Source organism: Hydra vulgaris, chromosome 08, assembly GCF_038396675.1.
Source record: "Hydra vulgaris chromosome 08, alternate assembly HydraT2T_AEP".
NCBI classification, from domain to species: Eukaryota; Metazoa; Cnidaria; class Hydrozoa; order Anthoathecata; family Hydridae; genus Hydra; species Hydra vulgaris.
The window spans coordinates 12,194,368-12,219,951 of record NC_088927.1 but is presented as its reverse complement, the minus strand read 5'-3'; the positions used below and the strand labels follow the sequence as shown (position 1 = coordinate 12,219,951).

The 25,584-nt window shown below is 29.5% G+C and overlaps 2 protein-coding genes across 3 annotated transcripts in view; both read right to left on the bottom strand.

The window, feature by feature from the left end:
- LOC100203239 (small ribosomal subunit protein uS2) overlaps nt 1–25,584 on the bottom strand; it is a 75,262-nt gene that overhangs the window by 17,946 nt on the left and 31,732 nt on the right. The gene's annotated exons all lie outside the window — the stretch shown is intronic.
- Nucleotides 23,462–25,584, bottom strand: part of LOC101240865 (uncharacterized) — a 35,348-nt gene continuing 33,225 nt past the window's right edge. For both annotated transcript variants that reach the window (XM_065803098.1, XM_065803097.1), the window contains exon 9: nt 23,462–24,366. In XM_065803098.1, the coding sequence (XP_065659170.1) occupies nt 24,017–24,366 (350 nt within the window). In that variant the 3' untranslated portion in view covers nt 23,462–24,016. The remainder of the gene's footprint in view (nt 24,367–25,584) is intronic.

Sequence of the window (25,584 nt, the reverse complement as noted above, 5' to 3'; positions counted from 1 at the left end):
AAAAAATAAATCAAATTATTTTAGCTAATATGTTTCTTTAATACTGTTTATATTTATTTTTATTGTTCCTTCTTTAATTTCTTGACATATTTTAGGTACCCATTTCTGAAATAAATGCTAAATGTAAGTTTAAATTACATTAAATGTGATTAATAACACTTAATTTACATCTGGTGCTAAAAAAAAATTCACTATGACAAAGTTACCCCATTGCCGGGTAACATTGACCACCTCATTATTTCCATAAAATCTTGGATTTGATGAATACAATGAATACGCCATTTTACTAATTAAATGATATTAGTAATGCACAACTTTTAGCATCAAAATAGTTTTGGAAAAATATTCCTTTTTTTCAAAAAGTTATCTTCTTTATCAAAATTGGTACAAAGTTACCCCGGTTTACGGTACTAATTTATAGGTTTGTTTTTACTTCATGTTTTGATGTTTATTTTTTTAATCAGATTGCATCAAAATTAAATAGAAAATCAAAATGTATTAACAAATGAAACAATTCTGATTTCTTTATTGTCCATTTTATATATTTCGTACTGATAATATTTTTCAAGTAATTTTTATATCCTCTTATGATGCCCCATAAACGTGTTGCCCAGCAGAAACTGACCCAGATCCTCCACCTTTGAGCGCCTCTGTATACACACACACACAAAATGTGTAACAAAATGTCACACCCTAATAATTTCTCAAGGAAAAGGACTTTTTGTATGCTTTAATTTAAATTTTTTACCTTACCCAAATTTAAATTCCTAATATATCGTAATTATGATATATTAAGAATATTCTTAATATATTATTGGATTAATTGGTTAATGCAACTTTTTTTTATACTAAATTAAAAATTGGGCTGTTTAATGCTGTCTAATAACTGAATGCTCCTGAAGAAAAATGCATTGAAAAGAGGGATGTCATGCTTTTACCGCTGAGGGGGTTGTCAGTTGCAATCGACCCAATTTTTGTTTTTTTCACACTAGGGGTGTTCAAAAAAAATTTTAAAGCGCAAATACACAAGAAACCAAATTTGGGGCAAATATAAAAAAATACGATTACAAAAAAAAATCCCAGAAATATTGACATTTATCTTGTGCTCAAGCTGCAAAATTGTTGTGTATCCTAGTCTTTTCATAATAATTGTCGATTGTTGTGTATTCTAGTCTTTTCTAATAATTGTTTATATTAAAAAGTAATTTCACAAAAATAGTTTCAGCGCAAATGCGAAAAAAAAAGAATTTTGCGCAAACACACAAAAAAATAAGAATTTTTGTTGTGCATAAATTATGCAAAATCTTATTTTTATTTTAAACAACACTTATGAAAAAAAAAAGGATACACAACAATCTAAATAAAAAATTTGGACCATTATGATCACATAAGAAAAAAACTTTTTACAAAATATTGAGATTTACCTTGAACTCAAAGCCAAATAATTAGGAAACAGTTTGGGCATTCTTCGGGATATTTTCCCGCTTGAGCACAAGGTAAACGTCAACATTTTTAGAATTTTTTTTTGTGATTGCATTTATTTTATATTTGCCCCAAATTTGGCTTCTTGTGTATTCGCGTTTTTATTTGTTATCAACAAATCAAAGAAACTATATATGCATTCAGTGTAAATTGGCATTACATATTAGAAAATATAAACTCACTTATGTAAATGAAAACTTTTAGTGTAATTAGGCTTAAAAAATCATTGGCCTATTAAAAGAAAACCTCCTAAAAAATTTTTTTTTTAAAGATCTTCGCTTCCAACAAGACTGCAAGTACCCACTAATGAGAGTTGGAAATTATTGGAAAAGAAAAGATGAAGACTGTAGAGCAACAAGACTTAAAAGATTGCAAATTATATGAATCAAGAAAGCAAGATGAAGGAAATAAATTCCAAAGAACCGATGTTCGAGGAAAAAAACTAAACAAATAAGAGTTTTTGGAGCACATAGGAACAGTCACAGAAAAAGGATGAGACTTAATTGAATGACGAATAAAACGAGAATGAATTTTAGCGGATGACACAAGAGATACTAGTTTTTAGAGCAGTGCCCATTACAGTACTTGTAGAAAAGAGAAAGAGAAGCAACATTACAACAATGTGGTAATGGTTAGAGGTAGGCTGCAAGAGCAGGTCCAACTATTTTTACAATGCGTTTTTGCACCTTGTCTAAAAGAGAAAGGGCATCATTAGAAGATCCGTCCCATATATGGCAAAAGTATTCCATACAAGGCCGGATTTGAGATTTATAGAGATAGAGAATAGAATCCGGAGTAAGAAAGTGTCGAGCTCGATAAAGATAAGCAACCTTAGCAGATACTAATTGTGCAACGGATTTGATATATGGTTTCCAAGAAAGATTGGAAAAAAGAGTTAATCCTAGAAGATGAAGAGTAGATGACTCTTTGAGTACATTACCATTCATAAGTATAGGAAGATCTAAATTATTGTGATAACCTTGAGGAACCACTGAAGTTACAGAATAAGAAGAAGAGTGCTGTCCATTGAGGACAACTTTTATTCTACAATTGAAAAGGAACGATTCAATAATCTTAAAGATGTTACCGGATACACCGTACGAAATAAGCTTATGGAGAAGACCAGCATGCTAAACTTTATCAAAAGCTTTAGAAATGTCAAGAGCAATGGCCTTAACCTCTCCACCTTTATCTAATGCACGATAAAACCTATTGGTTGTTACTGTAAGCAAATCAGCTGTAGAACGAGAAGATCGAAATCCATATTGATGATCAGAAAGTAAATTATTAGATTCGAGATGAGAGATTAAGAGACCTTGCTTATAATAAGAAGAAGACTAATGGGACGGTAGTTAGACGATTCAGATCGCTCTCCAGAATTTTTGAAAATAGGTATAACAGGTGCCGCTTTTCAGCAAGCTGAAAAACAAGACAAGTGCTTGTTGAATAGTTTTGAAAGTATAGACAATGGCTCTACAGGCTCTGATAAACACTTGTTGAATAGTTTTGAAAGTATAGGCAATAGCTCCAAAGAACGCTTCTGCAAGAAAATAACAGGTATGTTTTCCGGACCACAAGCTATGGAAGAGTCTAAGCAGAAAATCAGAAAATTTAGATACAGAGGCTGAAGTGATACGAATGTCGAGCAATGGATCAACCCGTTTGACGGCTATATCAGGTAGAACGCAACTAGTGGAATCAAAAGATGATATTGATTAAAAGTTCTTAGCAAACAATTCAGCTTTACCTCTAGGTGAGGTGACAAAGTCTGAACCATACAAGAGAGGTAGAATAACAGATTTTCCCTTACTAATGATAGTATTAAAGATTCTCGAGAAGTCACGAGAGCCTAATTTTTGTGATGAAATACGAGATTTAATGACCTTAGAATAGCGGGATTTGGCGTTAGACAAAATCTTTTTACAATGGTTTCTAGCAGTAATAAACAAACGTCTGTTTTCTGAAGAATTGTTTTGCTGAGAGATATGGAAGTAACGGTTTTGATTGGAAATTGCAGGAGCACAATGTGAGAAAAACCATGGAGAAGAGTGAGACTTGACCTGGAATTATCGAGAGGGTATAAAAAATTTCATGCCAGCCTGAATCCACGAAGTTATGTAAGAAGCACATTTGTCAGCAGGAAAACGAAAGATTTCTACCCAAGGGTCATTACAAAGAAAATCATAGAAAGAGTCCCAGTCAGCTTTAAGGTAGTTGTAAGATGCACGGTGATAGGGGGATTCAGATGATGAAGAAGAATGAGATAATAGTTTTAGAGAGAACAAACTGTGATCAGAAGCACGTAAGGTTGAATGCGAAGAAACTGAACACTGAATAAGATCAGAAACAAGACATAAGTTGAGTAGAAAAGGTAAATGTTTCGGGTTGTCTGGAAAGCGAATTGGAATGTTGACTATTTGAGTTAGGGGTTAAAAAAGGCAAAAGTTGTGGGCTTTAACGCCTGAAGAATCACTGACACAAGAGCCAAGCTATTCAGTGTGATGAGCATTAAAGTTACCAACAACAACAATATTGGCTGATAGATAAAGAGAGAGGGCTTGGTCAATATGATCAGAAATACTAACAAAAAGAGTGCAGTCTTGAGACGAAGGAGAGCGATATAGAACAAAGAGAAAGGTGATAAACGAAAAAGAAGTGGTGCTAAACGAAAGCACATAAAAAAATATTCTGTGGATTCAAACTTAGTTCTCAACAAATGGGTGATTTCTTACGAATAAATACCTAGGCCATGCATGTGACTATTGGAGTCTTTATGAATTAAAGGAAGATAACCATCAACACTAAGATCGCAAGATGAGACAGCTGAACTCAAATTAGTCTCACAAAGAGCAAGTAAGTCTGGTGTCTTTTGCAAGAGATAAGACTCGACAGAAGAAAAGTTACTTTGAAGACCACGAATATAAGTGAACTCGGTGATGACGATGGTTTTTTGTGTTTTATAGTTTTCGGTACTTTATTCATTTTTAAATTTGTTAAAGAACTTAACTCAAAGCATATATAGTACTCAGTATGGTGTTTAATAGCCAGCATGGTTTAAAAATTTTGACTTTTTTGCCAACTAAATATCCCAAAATTGCCCTTTTGAGGGTTGATTTTATATATATTGGGGACTCCAAAACAATAAATTTTAAAATGTAGGATTAAAATCCAAGGAAGATTTTCAGCTTCGAAATTAACGAATTTTCTCACTTACCTACTCAAATATTTGGTTTTGGAATTGTAAAGCCTAAATTAGTTCAAATAATTTTAATATATATTTTATTATATTGCTATAAAATGATAAATAGATAACAATAAAAAAATACTCAATAAATATGTAAAATAATTTACAACATTTCTAAATTTAATATCTTCGTTTTACCCTTTTGTGCTTTGTAGAATTTTTTGTTATTGTAATCAAAAACACAATTCATCAGCTGTTTGGAATAATCCGGATGAGACATAATCCTTTTGAATCTTTGCCAATGTTTGGCTTGAAGTTTGAATGGATTGCCTCACTGTAAATTCCTGGACTAGTTTTATGGTGCTTTAGAAATTGTGGAACATGGTAAAAGACAACAAGAACTTTTGGTATGACAGAAACAGTCAACTTTAGATAATTGCTCTTAAACTCTTGAATTTTTTTCTCAGAGTCTGGAGAGAGTGAGCATCCAAAACAAGAATTAACAAATAGGAGAAACAAATGTAGAACATGGCAGATGGATGCTTCAAATGCCTTAATAGCCACGGTTATCTGCTTCAGAGTGTCAATTTTTATCAGCAACTTCATGCAATCATTGCCAATGACGTAACCTCCATGGTACGGCTGTAATGGTATATGTATTGAAGTTAACCATTCTTTTATTTTAGCTTTTGATGTTGCTCTCTGATTGTTCCAAATGTTCTGAGTTGGCCACAGCTGTTCGAATTTGTCGACCTAATGTTGCACCAGCAATAAAGATGCTTGCTACTGTGAGACTGAATTCCACAGATAATATTTGCAAGCTTTATGTCACATGACCAAATCAATTTGTCAATTAATTCATTAACTTGCATTAGGTCCAAAATCAGTTTGATATTGCTAAATGTTTCAGGGGTGTTTTTTGAGATTGCTACAATTAGTTGCTTTTTGACACCTGTGCTTTTAAAATTTTCACTTGAAGCCAACATAATTGACTTTTTTACTGGACTTTGTTGCTCTGTTTGGTGTTCAGAAACTAGACTCAAACTAGCTTTGACCATCAAGGCCCAGTTTCACAGTGTCCGAGCTCATCAAATCTTTTGAAACTGTGATGTTTTCGTTCTGGGTTTTTAAATTGATACAATGAACAATGTCATAAACCTAATTAGAATCTGGCAATTTTACATTGGTAGTAATGAAAAAATCTTTTCGACTAGATCCTGCTGATGCAAATTTCTGTTGAAAATTTAGCTCAAGAAGGCGAACTGGACAAATTTAGTTTAAAAAAAATCCAAGCTTTCTGATTTTATTGTTTGAAAGCCCAGTACTCTGCTGAGTATCAACCATATTTTTTGTTGTCAGAGGGCCTTAAAAGAGTGAATGAGCTGAGATGTTCCTTAAGAAAGAAAGCTAAATCAGTTACTTCACATATAAATTGTATTGCTCAGAATTTACAGAATAATAAATTAACTAACCTTTTCTTATCGGAAGATGTTTGCCATGAGCTTGACCAAGACGAATTGTTCCGCCCGGAAATGCTTCTTTCGATGCAATGACAGTTGAAGCAACTTGTTCTGCGCCCACAGAACCTTCCAATGCAAATTGATATAAGTTTGTACGGCGAGTTGTATCACTGCAATTGTGAGAAATTCCACGAGCAATGATAGACAAGCATTTTTTCATCTAACTTTCTTTCTTCTTGCAAAGATTTTGATGCAAGGCCCTTTTCAAATGGATGTTTTTCTTTGCCTTTCACCTTTGCAATTTGACAAACAATGCAAACACAACATGTTGTAAGTCTTGTTAATGGCTTCACAACAATGGAATTAAAACTGTAGAGCTGTATTGCCTTTAAGGTATTAGCTTCATCACCCAATTTTTTCAGGTTGCAACTGCATGTAACACAAACTCCAAGTGACATTCTTTCATCCTGAAAATTCACATCAGATGAAATCAAGCAATGAATCTCAGAAATGAAATGTTTTGAAATTTCTCTGTCACTTTCCTTCATACAAATAACACACACTGTTCTTCTACAATCATTATGGTTTTTGAAAATGTAGGCATTTTTATTTTTTCTAAAAATAGCTAAACATAACAATGATTTCAATACCTATGAATTATTATTTTTATTTAGTTTGTAAGTGTTACATAAAGAAAAAAAGTCATGTTGATATTTTTAACTTTGATTTACGTTTATATATTAAGTATATTAAAAATAATTATATACTGTTAAACAGTTTGTAGTTTCTCGTATTGTGACTATCATAAGTTTAGTGCTACATCTTTTTATTTCATTTATGTGCAAATTCTTTGTGCTGAATTTTTCTCCAAGGAAACAATTTTGCAATCAATTATGATTGTCTGAAGAGAGTGTGACAAATATTGGTCCGGAGGGAATTACTTGTGTAGCAATCACTAATGATTATTTAAAGAGAATATTCTAAATGACTGTCTAAAGGAATTGGTCGTGTCGCAATCGTTAGAGTATGGTAAAAAAACAATCTATTTTTGCTAACAAATATTTGTAAAGTATCACAAAAAAAAAAAAAAAATACGCAAAGCTAAATATCTTCATTGGATCTTAATCCAGGGTTTTAAAATTTATTGTTTTGGAGTCCCCAATATATATAGAATCAATCCCCAAAAGGGCAATTTTTGGATATTTAGTCGGCAAAAAAGTCAAAATTTTCAAACCGTACCTAAGCAATTGCCTCATTACTATTAACAAACCCTAAGCCGAAACAAAGGCTCTAAATGTGGCCTTGACAATGCGCACCAAAAGTACGAACAGGGACACCATCCATGCGCAACATGGCACTGTTAATACTTTGATATTTTTCAGCTGTTGATGGAATCAGCCACTCTAAGAGCTACCACAGAGTTAGGGAAACCTGACTACCAGCCCCAGAACCATAAAACTGAGTTTTAGAGCTGTACCCTCATTAGGAGATAAAAGAATCAGTTGCCTAGTCATAAAAACAGAGACACAAGCAAAACCAATGCATTGAGTCAAGAAGATTCAGGATTCAACATCCTAAACTGAAAACAATGTATTAAAAATAAATCTGCGCAAGCCTAATAGATAAAGAAGGGGTGCGAGGCTGGTCAACAGATAGAATCTGTTTACCCCTTAAGTCTTTGCCTAGGAGGCCTTCTACAAGACAGTAGCTGGATGTATTCAACATCTGCCCAAGATGAGTATTTTTATCGAGACAACATCTCTGAGAGTAATGTTACACAAATACTGTTTAGTTTATAAGTTTAGGGAATTATCAGCTAATACACGGCGGTTATTTTTAGCCGTTTTTCTCCCAAATGCTTTTTTAAAAAAATACAATAATTTATCGAAACTTGATCCAAAACGTCCGCAAACGATAGTTTTTTTCGAAAATTGCAAAAAAGTATAATCTTTAGCATTAAAATAGGGTTATATTATAGTATTGTTAGTATACTTCGTTACATAGAAAATAAAGTTCGAACATATATCATTCGTTTTTTTATAAAGTCTGCTAGTTAAAAGTTATATAGATATTGAAATTCAATTAATTTTAAAAACTAGTACTAAAACTAAAAATAATCAGCTTGATAGATTACATGACGACGTTATTCGCTATCATTATTATTACTTTTAAAGATAGTTTTCTAGTCGATCTCAAATTCCAGTTTACAATTATATGTCTGAATTAGAGTTATATAGTAGTTTGAAGCAAAATAACCATCAAAGTGTCTGCTTTTTTACAAAATACAAATATATTTACGGCATCACTTAAAAGAAGATATATGTTGTACACTGGAACTGTAGATTTATATATTAGGAATCCATGCGGGAATTTTCAGATCTTATGATTTATTATGGATGAAGACTATCTAAGAGTTTGTTAGTTGGTTATTTTTTCAATCAAAAAGGTGACTCAGAATTCATTATGGATTTTTAAAATATATTATTGTCGGTGTTATGTTATTAATTGATGCGTAAAATTTTAAATATTGATATTATATCATACGTTTGATAGGGTAGAAAGTGTAATATTGTCGATAAATTTTAAATTAAACTTTTTTAATTCTGGAAAATTTTAGTTCAAGGTAAAGTATTAAAAAAAAATTAGTATTTATTTCTAATAACTTGTTCACAGCATTTCTGTCAATATTTTTCTATAGCACAATTTAATGACAACTTCTTTATTCAACTAAAAATTTTCCTGATTCAAAAAAAGTTTAAATTATTATATACTTATTTTTTAAATATTAGATATTTAATAATTATTAGTAATAATATAAATTTAAAATATTTGTTAAACATTAATATATTTGAATCGGCTCATGGTAAAAGGGGATTAGTCAACAACGCATAGTTTTGAGAAAACTAAATAAAACTTTGCATTCTCTTCATTTTTGACCAAAAAGATGTAATTTTTTGTATATGAATTCTTTACTACCCCAGTTATTATAAAACATACTTGATTAATGACATTTACAATGTTTTCATATGGAAAAAAAACATTAAAGTTCCTGTACTTATACCCTTTTAGCATAATTTGAATAAATAGACAGATAAATGTGTTTTAAAACAATGCTATTTACTAAGAACACCAAGAAATCAATATTTACATATTCTCTTATTTATAAATAACTAATTTCATAAATATATACCATCTTCAAATAAATCTCTTTAGTCTTAGATAAGCAATACGAGCAATGACAATTTCGTCATCGTTTTCAACTTCAACTACTTCGGTTGTTGGCCACATATAAATTTCAGCATAAAAGTCTTCAAACTCCACTGGAATATAGGGTTGTATTTTTTTTATGTCTGCCATTTTTTCAATCTTTATTGATACTTTTCCTGCAGGGTAAGCTTCTTTACTTGGAAAACATAAGTTTGGGAAACCCGTTGCTCTAAAAGAAAAGCTGGGATTCATTATAGAATCAACGAAAGGTCGGCCAATAACCTTAGAAGGCAATTTTATATCATATGTGCAGTGCATGAACTTGCTTATTGAAAAGTACTGCTTTTTGTCCTTTTTGACTTGCTTACCTTTGGTTTCATCGGAAACACAACTTTTTTTATAAAACTGCGACCACCACGTCTTGAAGTCTAAAATTTCTGAAGATTGAACTTTTTGTACCATAAATTTATCATGGTGGTAAACAAAAATCTGTGCTTTGTTACTATTATTGTTATGAATACAAAAAACATTAACTGAAAGTTGTCTCAGATAGAAGGTTTCTTGTACTGGTATTTTTGGGATCTGTATGTTCTGCATAAAGTCAAAACACAATGATAAAATTTGACTACTGTCCTTGTCATTGACGTCTTTTCGTATTCTATCATAAAACTTTTTTGATTTGCATTTATGTACATCAAGTTCAGATTGAGCACACCTTTTTGCTGCCTCATTGAGGCGAGGACCTCTTAATTTTATATTGAGTTCCTCGCAAGTGCAGCATATGTCAACTTGCGGCCTTCCAAAGGAAAGATTATAGTTTTCTTTATAGTAATTGAAATACTTTGTTCCTCCAACTTTTATTGAAAAGTATTTTTCTTTAAACAGCCTATCACACCTATTCAAAAACGGTCCAAACCTCCATTTTGAGGACTAAAAAAACAACCAACGGGGTATTAATTTGCAAGGTCTTAGGTATCACCTGATGTAAAAATTAAAATCTAAACTCTATAGCCAAAGGAGAGAAACGCATTTAAAATTTTATAGCACTTTGCGCTACTGATCGCACTTGGAGCCCCGTTGTAAATCTATTTTGTTTTTGTTTTTCACTTTTGGGTTATGAAGTTTTTAAAAAATATCAAAAACTCTTTACATATATGTGTTGGCTATAACCTGACAAAAAATCAGCTCTTTAACACTTGTGGTTTGTGTACAGGGACCTAAATTATAGGGTATGACACTAAAAGCCTCTTTAAAAGGCAAAAAAAATAGAAGCAAGATATCTTTTCTCTGTGCAAATACATAACTCTTAAAGTAGGAATCTCGCCTTTGAAAAAACGGCTAAAATATAGTAGCTTTTTGTGGTTTTTATGCTTTTTAAAGATTTAAAGTTACATCAAATAACTAATTTAGTAACAATATCATGTGACTAGTTGATATGGGATTCTATGGTTGTTAGACTTCACATTTGTGTGTACTTTGTCTGCAAAAAGAGTGCTTTTTTTGTCCAAGTTTGTATAAAATATGGGGTAGAAAATACATAGTTAGAGGCATTTTTTCTCATTGTTCTGAACTTAAAACACATAAAAACCTCTTTATATTTTAGTTGTTAAAACCACAGGTTTGTTTTGTTGTTTTTGTTTAAAATGATTGACCAAATATTGGAAATACACACAATAATAACAACTTATGTTAATTTAAATAATAAATATATCTTTACTGAAATGGGTTTTAACGAGATATCAAACAAAAGAAAATCCCATTTAACCTTAATCTTCCATTAAAAAAACATATATATACAGACATGAAATGATTTCCTTTAAAGAAAAAAAACTACTTTATGGTGGTGCTATGATGTTTATTACTTTTTCTTCAGAATGTTGTTGAGATTTTTTATTTAGTCATTGCAAAATAAGATATATACTTCTGATTAATTTTATGTAAACTTATGATTTTTTATGAAACTATAAATAGATTAATATAGTTTATAATATAAACAAAAATTTCAGACAAGAATATTTCTTCTCAACAAATGTTATATCGAGTATTTCTAGAAAGAAATTCTAGAAATCGCTGTTCATCTGTTTAAAAAAATGAACTATTTAAAAAAACGAATTCAAAGATGCTTGCTGTTATAGTCAATAACACATTTCAGTAACTGGCCTCCATAACCAGATTGATCAGGATTTCTTTTGTATCTATCCCATTGAGCACTGAAGATTGAATGCAAGGCTTCTGTTGATTGCCCACTAAAAATGCCCAATGCTGTACCCTTTAGAGCAATAAATTGAGAAACATCGAAGGACACAGCATGGGTGTTTGGGGTGATTTAAACTAGGAATTAAAGATATGAGTTCTTAAAGTCTTTGATATGTTGAACATATGCAGTATTTAATGTTCTTCCAAAATAGGAGCCAAAAAAACAACACTCTTAAAATGTTGAAATGTTTTCACAAAACCAAGCATATAGTTTGCCTTTTCTCTTTCAACATTTCTTTGCAAAACATCCATATTCTTCAAAAGCTTATGACAATCATTCCCAACAAACTCTCCACAATCACCATGATAAGGTTGTAATTTCATTTTGAGAAGTAATGGCCAATTTTTGCCATTAGGCCATATCTTTAGCATTGACTTGTAAAGATTATTTACAATTCCAAGGAGACAATGAAGTTCCATTGGGGGAATAAACTCAATAACTTGTTTGACATCTTCTTGGTCAAACAATATGTTATGAACAACATCATGAAAATCCTTTGCGCACATTTTTCCATTCTCTTTCTAAATTAATGCTTTGTATTGCATCCTAATGGATCTGAAGTTTCTTGGAGTTCCCTGTTCTTTGAGGTGACTAGATTTAACATCATACCAACAGCAAGGGTGTTTGCTTGAGTGAGACTGAATGCACAGATGATATTGGCTAACTTCATGTCACATGCAATAAAGAAATGCACATTATTTTCCCAAATAAACTTACATTTTTTTGACAATTTCATAAGTTTCTGAAACATTTTCAGCAACAGCAACAAGTAGCTGACGTTTGGCACTTGTTACTTTCCCATGTTCTACAGTCAGTAAGCTTTTGTTATTTGAGGCTGAACTTGTTTTAACATTTTGACATCCACCATTGGAGATAACACTCAAGCTGAACTTGAGGAAAGATCCTCCACCATTAATACCTAGTTTGATGAGAGACGGTGAAGAGATTGCTCTAACTCTGAGAATTGAGTTATAAAAATCCCCTAAACTCTTGCAGTGAACAACCTTCGCCAAATAATCATTTTTTGTTGATGGCCTTGTAAGTGAGATTTTTGAAACTTTGAATAAACTTTCAACCTTTTGACCAGCCATTGCAAAATTTTCTCTAAATTTTGTTCCAACAATTTTTGAATTTGTAGTCTTGTTTAATGTTACAGCCAGGTCTTGCATCTTTTTATTTGAAAGACCAGTATTGATTTGAACTTGAACAATGTCCAAAGTAGTTAGAGAAGTTCTTGATTAGCACTGAGCTCTGGAGGGACCTGGAGTTATAGTTAAAGCTTTACCACTTTCTCTGCTCAACCTAATTGTGCCCTGTAGAGCGGATACCTTTTGAATTATTACAGAGGACGCAATTTTTTCAGCAATTCTGGATTCAGTTGCTATCATTTTCTTTAAGTTTTCAAACTTGGTGGCTTGTAAACAATCATGTGTTATTCCACTTTTGACTACATTGAGACAGTTTGAGCATAGTTTATCAAAGCTACTAGATAGTTCTTTCAAATCTTAATCGGTTGAAAAAGTGAGCTTTGTAGAATCCCTATAAGTCGGCCAACCTGACAAACTAAACAATTACAAGAATCAAATCCTCTGGTCTGTGGTCTAATAATCACATTGTTAAAGTTATGTAGCTTAGGAAGAGGCAAGTTTCTATCTCCTTTGACATGTTTTTGTACCGTTGCTCTGCAGGAATTGCATATGCCCAATGGAACTTTATCATCCTTAAAATCAATGGAACTTCCAGAAAAAAATACGTAGTATTCTTTCCTTGATGAAATCAGAAATATGCCTGTCACATTTTGAAAAACAAAAGAAGCATACAGATTGCCGAAAATCTTGTTTTTCTTTTATACAGCATTTCAGTGGTTAAAAAATTGATCTTTGAAAAATAACTTCAGTACAAGCTTGTGTTGATAAAAAATCTTTTTAGTTGTTTAGGCTGTTGACTGCTTAAATGTAATTACTTTGATGTTGTGGCTTTTCCCGTTTTTTCAAAGGCGAGATTCCTACTTTAAGAGCTATGTATTTGCACATAGAAAAGATATCTTTCTTCTATTTTTTTTGCCTGAAAGATACATGCCAAGGCTTCATTCTATTAAATTTTGAAACTTCCATAGTCGATAGTAAGGTTAGAATAAAAACGTAAAGCATCCGTTGTCTCCTTTTAAAGAGGCTTTTAGTGTCATACCCTATAATTTAGGTCCCTGTACACAAACCACAAGTGTTAAAAAGCTGATTTTTTGTCAGGTTATAGCCAACACATATATGTAAAGAGTTTTTGATATTTTTTAAAAACTTCATAACCCAAAAGTGAAAAACAAAAACAAAATAGATTTACAACGGGGCTCCAAGTGCGATCAGTAGCGCAAAGTGCTATAAAATTTTAAATGCGTTTCTCTCCTTTGGCTATAGAGTTTAGATTTTAATTTTTACATCAGGTGATACCTAAGACCTTGCAAATTAATACCCCGTTGGTTGTTTTTTTGGTCCTCAAAATGGAGGTTTGGACCGTTTTTGGATAGGTGTGCTATACATAGTTTTAACATTTAAAGTGGTATCTAGATAGCATTTAGGTTTTCCAAGATAACGGCTTTCTTTAGTTGGAAAGCTTTCAATGTGCTGTCTGATGAAAAGTTTGATTTCTTGAGACAATACTTGTTTTATATGACGTCCTTTATTATCCACTGGGCTTTTCGCAATCATTTTCAAAGCTCGCAATCTTTCAACTCGTTTTTTAGTAACTGCATGTAAACTTAAAAAAGCTTTAAAACAAACCGGCATTTGATCAGAACCCACCATAAAGTGATACTTAAAGGTAGCACACAGGAACTCTCTTCCTTCCTGGGTCGTATCTGCTTTACTTTTTGGGAATCAATCAAGGATTGTAGGAATAAATCTTGCTCATCTTTAGTGTTGAAGGTATGGAAATGGTTTAATATATCCATTTGATCCTCTTCATTAATAATCTCAAGACAGTTGTTTCTCTTGCAGCTTAAAGAACAAAAAAATACTTTATACTGTGTATTATGTTATACATTATGTGTATTATGTTATACAAGTTCTACCTATAAAAATAAAATTGTAAAACTGTAAAACTATTCAGTAATATTGAATACAAAATAACATACCTGCAGGGGGATACCAGTAGACTTTCGAGGTTATTCTGGCAATCTTTATAGTGTTTCTCTTCCAAGGACTTTAATCTGATTTCCTTTTCTTTGCTGAATTTTTCTCAAAAACTTCATCACTTTCATCTGAATTTCTATATTTCCTCACTTAATTATGATATAACATAAGACTAAGAAAACAAAATATAGAGTTAATTCATAAAGTTGATTCATATTTAGGGTAAGCTATATATAGTACAATACACATAAGACTAAGAACACAAGACATAAAGTTAAAAGTAAATTTAATTCCAATTTAGATTAAGCTATACAGTACAATAACATAAGACTAAAAACAAAAGACAAAAAGTTGAATATAAAGTAAATTTCTATTTAGTTTAAGCTATATAATACAGTAAAATAAATAAAAACAACAACTGCTATCTGTTGCAGTCAATTGCATAGTTACGTCTACAGACGGCATAAGATAATTTTTTATGCTAAAAGGGGGTAAGCCAGTGACTTAACTCCTTCTAGCATGAACAGCTCTACAACTGATTCCAGTTACTGGGGTAACCAAGCGTCTGACATGTCTGATTTTATCATAAATAGTTAAAACCTATTAAAACATGAAAACCATTATTAACTCAATTTTCAATTTTTGTGACTTATCCCCTTTTAGCATGACCCGATTTATTTTTTTAATTCATTTAATTTACTTACAGCATTACTATTTTTACTATCTGAATCTGAATATGCTTATGACATTTACTTATAGTATAAGTAATACTATAAGTGAATTTTAAAAGCATATAATATCATTCAGTTCAAAAGTTATAGTCTTAATCTTATTATATGACTTTGACTAAAGCTTAGTCATCATCATTGTGTCATTCTTCAATAAATTTTATTTATTTGTGGAACAAAAATATTGTAACACGATGAGATTGTAGAAATGGCAGCCCAAGCAGATTAAAACACTTAGTGCAGTACACTTACAGTTTTGTTTATTTAGCGCGTTTTATTTTTAAAGATGTTGCAAAGAAAAATTTACTCCGAATTAGCAAACCATAAATCAAAATGACACCATACCTTCAATCAATCATTTTAGAATTGAATATTTCAGCGGCAATTACATTTAGATAATTTGCAGCAAAGTCTTAAACTCTTATCTAAACTTAATGCAACAAAAGGTTACTGGTTTTCTTACTAAATTAACAAAATACAATTACACAATTAGCAAAATTTATTAAAAATTACTAGAGTTAGCGAAAGTTATTAAAAATTTTTCTAATTCCAACTGCTAATCTCTCATACGTATTTTTTTAATTAGCAATAACCATATATACAAACACTAATATTTTTTTTGTGCTTGTGTGTTGATGATGATAGTTTGTTATTATTATTTATTTTTTTCAAATGTGCATAAAACTACTTTTATTAATTTTCATTGTTAATTTATTAAAGCACAGGAGTGAGCATTTTTAAAAGTTAGTTTAAATCTAATCTTATTTTACTGTTTTTTTACTGCTTTTCGTTTGAGTAAATATTGTGAGCTCTGTTAACTAATTCATTACACACATTCATATTTAGGTTCTTATGCATTCTAAAAGATTTACTGTTCGAAGAGGCCCCATCAGCTGTTGCAGAATTAACTTTTGAATTTATACTTTTAAGGTACAAGCAGCTTTCCAAAAAAAGGCATCATCCAAAATGACGTAATTCCAGTAGTTGCAATAGTAGTTAAACTGAATGATAAAGGATTAACATGACAAAGGATTAACTGAATGATAAAACAAACTGAATGATTAACAATGCTCTTTATAAGAAATACAAGTATATGAGTAGTTAATTCTCTAACATTTTTTAAAGAAGAAAAATTGATTTCTTTATCACCTAAATTGACAAAACCAATTAGCTCTCCAGTATATTGGTAAACACTAAATCTTCTTAGATTTTCATTTCATCAAAAATAACTGAAACAAATTTTTCACGAGAAAGAATTTTTTTGTGTTTTTTTAGCAAGTTCACTTAAGACAGCTGGATTAAATCCCCTTGTAGGTCGGATGTAATTTTTGTAATCTCTTAAAGTTCTTAAGCTTGGAAGAGTTAAAATCCCTACTCCTGTTTGCGGATCATATTGCAAATCTCTATAAGCAGATGGTGATTTAGCTGCTAGGTTTAGACAATATTTTATTATTGCCGGGTGGTATCTGATAGATGAAAGATTGAAACAACTCAAATACTTCTGCTGCTTTTCCCAAAACAACTTAAATGGTGGGATGTTTTTTTGATCATCTGCTGAATAAATCGAGATTAAGCCTTTGTTTCAGTCATCTGAACAAATTTTCTTACAACATATATTTAAAGCAGATTTCATTAGTTCAATTTCCTCTTTGTATTGCTTGCATTGAAGTCTGCATTGCTGCAAAGTCAGTGTAAGTCTACTAGGAGAAGTTACAGAGATAGGCGCATTTAATTTAGCAGGAGTCTTAAGAGTAGATCTTTTTGAGTGTATATTAGAACTTACTTTAACATTAAGTTCACGACAAAATCTACAAGGCTGATTCTTTCCAAAGGCTAATTCACAAGAGTTGCTGCGATAAAATTTAATTTGATACAGTTTAGACTTTAATAAATAAGTTTTAGGAATAACATGCTTCTGAAAATTTAACACTTCAATAGGATCAGGAACTTTTATTCCATTGCAAAATTCTAAAGATTTTATTTCAAAAATAAAATGTGAAAAATTACATTTAGAAATGACCTTTTATGTTTCAAATACAAATTATATGTTTTAGTTAACATCCATCCATACACACGAATAGTAAAAAGTAAGGAATCTTCTACAAAAATTTCAAATTTTGGAATCACTTCTAATAACTTGAATTATTATTACAAAAATTATCAAAAAATTCAATCTTCGATAACTTATTTAATGAAGACAAATGCAGAAGACGTTTTTTGAAGTCAGCAAATTTTCTATAATAATAGGGCTGTGTGAAAGAAGAACTTTCAAGAAGTAATTGAGAATTTTCTCGCTTAGATATTGACGATGAGGATCGAACAACAGAACACAAAGCTGACGATTCTAAGCTCTTTTTTGGTAAATTTAACGATGGTAGTTCCCCTTTAATTTTTTAATATTTTGTTTTGTTTCATAACTTCAAATTCGCTCAGGGGAAAAGTGAAGCTCACATATCCAGAATTTTTTATGTTCAAAATCGTTTATTTTCTTTCGAAGAATATCATCAACAACGATCTTTTGTTATAATGTTAATTAATTGTGAAGCCCATTTTTTTGTAAAATCGTCCGTTTCTTTAGGAACTTTAAAGAGAGCAACTTCAGTATATCTTCTTGAGGCAGAACATCCATAAATTGAAAAGTTTTCACTCGGCATTTGCAATATATTTGCAATATATTTTGAGTTTTTTCAAGAAAAATAGTTAGTTTATTAGATAAACAACAAGATTTTTAAAAACTTGTGCATGGTTGGAGATCTAGAGATAGCAAAAATCGCATACAATAAGTTAAAACAATCAGTTATTGTTTGCTTCCAGACTATGGTTTCTTATGAATATGGTTTACATAAGCTAGAGGCATGTTTTGAAACCCTATACAGGCTCAGAATAATTTAATCTGATTTGTTGATTTTGAAAGAGAGGCTTATACGCATATGTTTTAATCAAAACTAATGTCAAAAAACGTATCGAATAATAAAAGTGAAATTGAGTAATTGCATAAAAAACCAAATTGTAACAAAACAAAGAATGATTTTTCTTTCCAATTTTGTACTAATATTTTAAGAAAACTCAAAAAATCCGTGATTTTTATAATATTTTCTTAAAAACAAAGATTAAAAAAAAATTAGATGGTTTTCCTTAAAGTTTTACAACTCTAAGATCTCTATAAAAGACAATGCTGTGATTCTCATATGATAGATTTTTCAAAACAGTTTTAAAATTTATCTAGTAATATCAATAAACTAGTATTAACTTGGTATAATTTTTTTCAAATTAAGTTCCCATTAATCCTATCATTTAGCTAGAAAAATATTTTGAATAAATTACCTAATTTCTTTTCAGAACTTTACTCTTATTACTCCCATATATAAATTACATCACTAAATCATTTAAGTTTGAAAACATTGCTTATTGGTTGTTATAGCTAGCCCAAAAAATTTGCAACTCTCTCAAGTTAAAAGCAATTGTAAGCAAGATCTTATTTAGATTGCCTTTAGTAATGTATAGTGATAAAAGATTACAAAGCATTGTAGCATAATAAGCTATAAGAAAAAATCTATACTCTGTTATTCACAAATGTGTTTTGATATAGTAAACTGATTACCAAAAAAAATAACTCTCAACTTACCACACCTTTATGAAAAACTAAGTGTAAAAACAAGAAAAAATGCTAACATACAGGTTAGATAAAAACAAGGAAAATTGCAAAAATACAAGTTCATGTTGTTTATTTCAATTTCGAAAGTCAATACATGTAAAGTACATGTTTGTTGATATATAGCTTTGACCTGAACAAAATATTGGCTATTGTGTTCTATGATTGGTATAAAATGTTTACCCTTTAATAGCAGCTGATGGTAAATAATATTAAATAAAGCAACTTTGATAAATTTTATATTTATGCTAATAATTTATTTTACATTTCATACTCCTGAAGAAAAAAGTCTGCTCTAAAAAAAAGAAAAAAAACTTAAATAAAATATATTCCATTTTTCCAAATTTTATGAATAGTTTCATTATGTCATTTTTAATATAACCAATAAAATCAAGTGTGCTTTTTTTGAATTTCTGTGAATATCTTTTATATAAAAATATAAAAATAGAAACGTGTCATGTTTTACTTTGAAGTAATATTGATAAATTTTTTTTTAGAACTCTTTTTTAGAAAATTCTTCAAATGTAAAAGTTTGTTTTGGTGAAGCTTTTTGTATTACAATAATTGCCATAAATCACCTTTACTTGGTTAAATTTTTTGACTTCAATACTCTTTGCTAGCTTGTAATATCAACGCTTATAATATGTAACTGTATAAAAGAACTGTTCTGTAGAAAAACAAACAAATATCACTTTTTTTGTTAAATTTTCCAATAGATTATTAATATTCATTTCTATTTCTATATAAGTTAAAATACCCTGCCTAACTTTTTTTAATTTTTCACAAAGTGTTAGAAAGTTTAAGGATAATGTTTTATTAAAGTTAAGTGAAGAAAAATATTGATGTACTCCTTATCAGTCTTCTCAAAATTTAGATTAAACAGCAATTTCTGTAGAGTTCGTAGATTTACATGAGACATGTAAGCTAGTTTGGTAAAACATCTGTAAAAATTTTCTTTTTCCAAAAAGTTAAATGTTTAACTCTTAATAATTAAAAAGTTGGTACTTAAAAAGATGCAGTGACGAGCGTAGAACAACCTCTACCTCAGCTTAAAATTTACACTTTGCATACTTTAAGACCTTTACCAGTAGTCTGGTGCAACTGCATATAAACTTTGTATCAAGCATGCTTTATAGAATATGGACATTACATTTGACAAGAAACAAATTTAGAAATCTTGCAAAAGTGCACACATGTAAATTCAAGTTAAATATTTTAAGAGTTTATACATACAAGACACATTTTATAATAACAAAAATACTCATAGCATGACAACTGATTTTGTTCTTTTTTTTTGTTGATAATTTTATTTTTTTTTTCATTACCTTTTTTCATTAAAACGTTTAATTTTAACCACTTAGTTTTGCTTTTTTTTTTCAATCATTACAATTAAAAAAATGCCACAATCGTGTGCATTTTTTTGATGCCCCAATCCACTTTTATTTGGTTAATTTAATCGATTTTAATACTTTTTCTTGCTTTTATTGTCAGTGTTTATATGTAACTGAACAAAAAATTACTGCTCAGTAGACAAACATATAAGTTTTACTTCTTTTGTTAAATTTTCAAAAAAATTATTAATATTTAATTGTCATCTTTTATATATAAGTTAAAGTAGCCTGCCAAACTTTTTCTAAATTTTTAAAAAGTGTTTAATGGTTTAAGACAATTTTTATTAGAATTATGCAATAAAATATATCAGTCTCCTCAAAACTATGGTTGAAGCAAAACATGAAAACAAAATCTCCTCAGAGCATTGACATGGAACATGAAAGCTAGTTTTGCAATCAGTAAAAGTTTTCTTTTTTTGAAAACTCTAATGTTCTCTATACTCTTTATAATTAACATATAAATCAATTTAAAAATAAAGTTCTTCACCAGTAGTCTGGTAAAACTGCATATAAATTTTGTATGCAAAAGGTCTGGTCGTTTTGATTTTAATTATATTTTTCAACAAAAACCTCTCTTTCAAAATCAGCGAATCAAATTGCTTATACTGTCTATTCTGAGCCTGTACAGGGTTTAAAATATGCAAAAATATGCAAGCGGGAGCGTTAGCCCCAGGTTTATATAATAGGTTGGTTCGTGTACTCTCAGAAAAAAACGTACGCCGAATAAAAAGCCAGGAGAGTTATTCTCCGTATAACGTCTATATTTTTATTCAGCGTGTAACATCTATAATTCTATAAGTTTAACAATTTTTGTTAAACTTATAAAAAATGTACATATTTCGTAAAAAGGGTTTCTTGATAATTTTCTCTATTCTTGTACAAACAGTTCAATGGAAGTAGTGCCAAAAAACAGAAAACGTTTAAGAATTCTCTTAAGCTTTGTCACTCGTTATTTTATGTAAATTTCTTTTTCAATTTAATTTATTTCATTTTACGTAACGTGCTCTACCCACAGAACGTAAAAAATACGTCTTTTTAACGTTTTGGACGTCTTTTGAACGTTCAAAAACGCCTTATTTAGGTCCTGTGCCCAACGGGTAAATAAAAAAGCTCATATACTTATATATGCATATTCAGAGTTTGGAAATAATTAAAAGTTAAAAAATATCATTTTTTTAAATCAGGGAACTAAAATATACAGGATTTGATAATATCTTCAAAATAAAAAGTTGATTGGCCTGTTCCCTTCAAAAAAAAAAGTGGTTGGTTTTTTCAAGAACACTTAAGTAACCTTTTTGGAAACAAATAAACAAAGTTAAAAAGTGTTTCTGAAATAATACCAAAATCATTAAAAGTAAATTTTTGGCCTCAGCAGAAGAAAAAAAAAAATCGTAAAGAATAAAAAGATTAAAAACTTTAAATTGAAAATGTTTCTTTACTTTAAAAGCTTTATGATAAATTGAAAAGTGAAAATATTTCATTACTTTCTTTGAAATTTGCATGGTCTATTCCATTTAAATTTTTTGTTAAACATATAAAAAAGGAAATTGATTATTTATCCAATCTTTTTATGGTATTATTTCAAATGAAGTATTTGTTTTTGAATAAAAATAAGTTCTTATATTAGAAAAAAACACCATTATTTTGCAATAGATATCATTTTTGCTCTAACACCTTTTATAAGCAACTGTAAAAAACTCAAATCATTTATTTTTAGTAATAATTTGATGCGATTAATCAAGACGTTCTCTGTTTCAAGCTTTTTAAACTCCCTAGTAACCACCAAAAGTTCGTAATTAATTGTGCTTAAGGCGCGTTTAATGGGTTGTATTCTTTAACGACATAATTGATATGTTTGTTCATTCAATTTAAAGAATCTTTTGAATAATCAGAACATGCTAAATCTGTCCAAAATAAATAATAAATTCTTTAAAAACTACCTGCGCCTCACACCTCACAATCTACATCTTTAGCACCTCTCAAAAAATATACAGTTCAGACGCCCCAAAAATATTCAAAAGACGCCCCAGATTTTTATGCACAATCTTATTTTATCAAAAGATTTTTGTGTACGTTTTTAATGCAAATATTTTAGAAACGAAACCTAGCCCTTCTGAACTAAATGTATGACGTACGTATGTGTGCATGACATGCGCTATGAAACCAATTGTTTCGGTTTTCCATTGAGAATCCATTGCCTTTTTTATTTGCTTTAGGGATAGCAAAAATTCCTTTAGAGAAAATCAGTCGTTTTAAAATTTCCATATTCTTTATCAAAACTAAGTTGCAGCGCAGGTGTTTAAAACCGTATAAGGTCAAGTTAATAATTCTTTAATTTATCATTTTACACTTTTGAATGACATCCCACCTCTTGATAATTTTTATAATCATATAAATTAATCAAGTCAACACTTGATTTATTTGATCATAAGAATTATTTTCTTTATAACTCAGTTACTACAAACAAATGAAAACAAATGAAAAAGATTACATTTAGACATTAAAAACAAACTACGTTTTAACTTTATCTTTCTAATTTTATCGTGCTGAATAGGAATAAGTGAAAAGCGATGAAAATTGCGCCAGGAAAGTACAAAATGAAAGTACAAAATAAAAGAATAAAAACAACTAAACAGCACAAAAATTTACAAATGCAACGAATTCAAACAAATAGATACATCAGTACGTTTAAAACGAAGAATCTAATGGTAAAGCATCGATTCAACTAAAACAACCGACAATTTATAGGAGGAAAAAAAAAGCGCAGAAAGTACGAACTTTAAATAAACTTTCCTAATATTTAACAACCGTAGGGAAATAGAAAAGGGAAAGAAATCAAGGGAATTAAGGAGTCTTCATGAGTAAAAATATGACTATTTTATCATATAATAATATAGTCATACTTTTATTAATGAAATTTATTAATATATTTCTTTCTAAAATAGAAAAAAATATAGAGAGAAATAAAACAAACATTTAAACTAAGTTTTTCTTTTTTCTTTTCGTTTTTAAGCAATTAATTTACAAAAAATTGCAAATAAATAATTTTGAAATTTATATGTACATTTAAAAATTTGAAATATAAAAATAGGTCAAATATGTATAAAATCTGTATAAAATGGCGAATATGTACAAAATATGAAATATTTTTTAAAAAATTTGTCTGAAATTACTTTAAAATGTAAAATATAAAAATCTAGAAAAATAATTTAAATAAATTGAAATTTTAAAATCGTCTATAAAGTAATAAAGTAAATCATTTTAAAATTTTAATTTTTCCTTCTTTTATTCTTTACACAACACGTTACTTAAACAATCGTTACATGTAGCGATTAGTTTAAGTGTTTTTATCCAGTAAAAACATTACGTGTGATGTAAAGAAAACGTTGAGTCATAAAACTTTAATAACATAAAAATAAAAAAACTTTTTTTACATACTCTATACATTTTACAATAATTTAAATATTCAATAAAACTATAACACAGAGCAAGACAAACCCTTTTAAAAAAGTCCTGAGAACGCATAAATGTTATGTAAGACATTGGGTTCCAGTATATTTCAGTCCCGAACTCTTTAATACGTTATAAAGTTTTTTTGGTGTGCAGTTCTCAGGATCTTTTTCTCTCCACGTAAGAAGCATTTGAAAAGCCTTTTCTTTTTCTCCGCAGTGTCTAAAGTTTAAATCAATTTCCTGTAACACATTTTCACTTATATTTAATTTTCTTCCTAAAGATTTCCACCATTTTGAAACTTCACCGGCAATATCATCTAACTTTGATTCACTGAATTTTTCTGAAGAAATATCACTTTCAAAACGCCGTTTTCTTGATTCTTTCTTTTCAAAAGTTTCTTTAATTTCAGAATTCGAGTTTATGAGCACTAAAAAACGAAACCTTTGTCAATAGAAATATTAAAATTTTAGTAATGTGGTAACTAATAAAAACATTAATATAGACAACAATATCTTCGTCAAATAAAATGTTATTACAAATATTTTTAATATCTTAATCACCTGTCTTCTTTTAGTTAAATTCTATTATTAGCTTATGTTTCTCTATTATTAACTTTTTTCCGTTACTCTTATTTTATCATATTTTAAATTGGAAGTTTGACTTTAAATATTTTGTCGACTAGGCTTCTACTACAAATTAGGAATAATTTACATTCACTTAAAATTATGAAACACCCAAGTTTATTCCAAAATTAAACTTCATAAAATAACTTATAAAAATAAACTTTTGTGGATTAGAAAAAAGTTTTCATAATGCCGTTTTCCTACTTATATGATATCATAAAGAGTTAAAGCAAGTTTTTACAACTGGATGCCCATCATGGCGTTAAACTATTTTTTAAATCAGTATATAAGGTTTATCGCTCTACCTATATTTATCTACATCTAAATTGGACATTTTTAATTTTAATTTACTCATAGGTAGGTTGCCTGTTGTAGGTTACTCTTAGCCTCTAGAACTTGTTTCATTATAACCACATAAAATAGATGCATAAGAAATGACTATGATTATATAAACATATAAATTATATATTTTTTTTTTGCACATCAAATTAGTTGTAATAAATGCACACAAAATAGGAAATTCTGATTTCATTAATGGAAAAACAAGATAGCAAACAATTATTTAAAAATAATTTATATGACCATCGAAAATCTCATTTTTAACTATCTAAAAAATTTGTATGAAATAGAAATATTATTGTTGTTGTGTTTAAAAGATAAGTTAAATATATTAAAAGTTACTAAATGTAACATGTTACAAATATGAGTTAAACATAACAATACGAGTTAAACGTGTTACCTATCATTATAATGTTCAACTTAATATATTATGATGTAACTTGATATAAAAAGTCAAAAATTAAATCTTCAAATATATTTTTGTTACATAAGCGGGATTAGTTTTAATTTTGGATAAGAAGTATAAGTTAAGGGTGGCCAGCCACTTTGTACAATTAAATTCCCTGACTTATTATATTTTCCCCTGACTCAGTTATATTTTAAAGTTCAATACCAAAGATATTATGAAGAAAAAAATAATATGAAAGATATATATTATATGTGTTGTATATATTTTTTATATT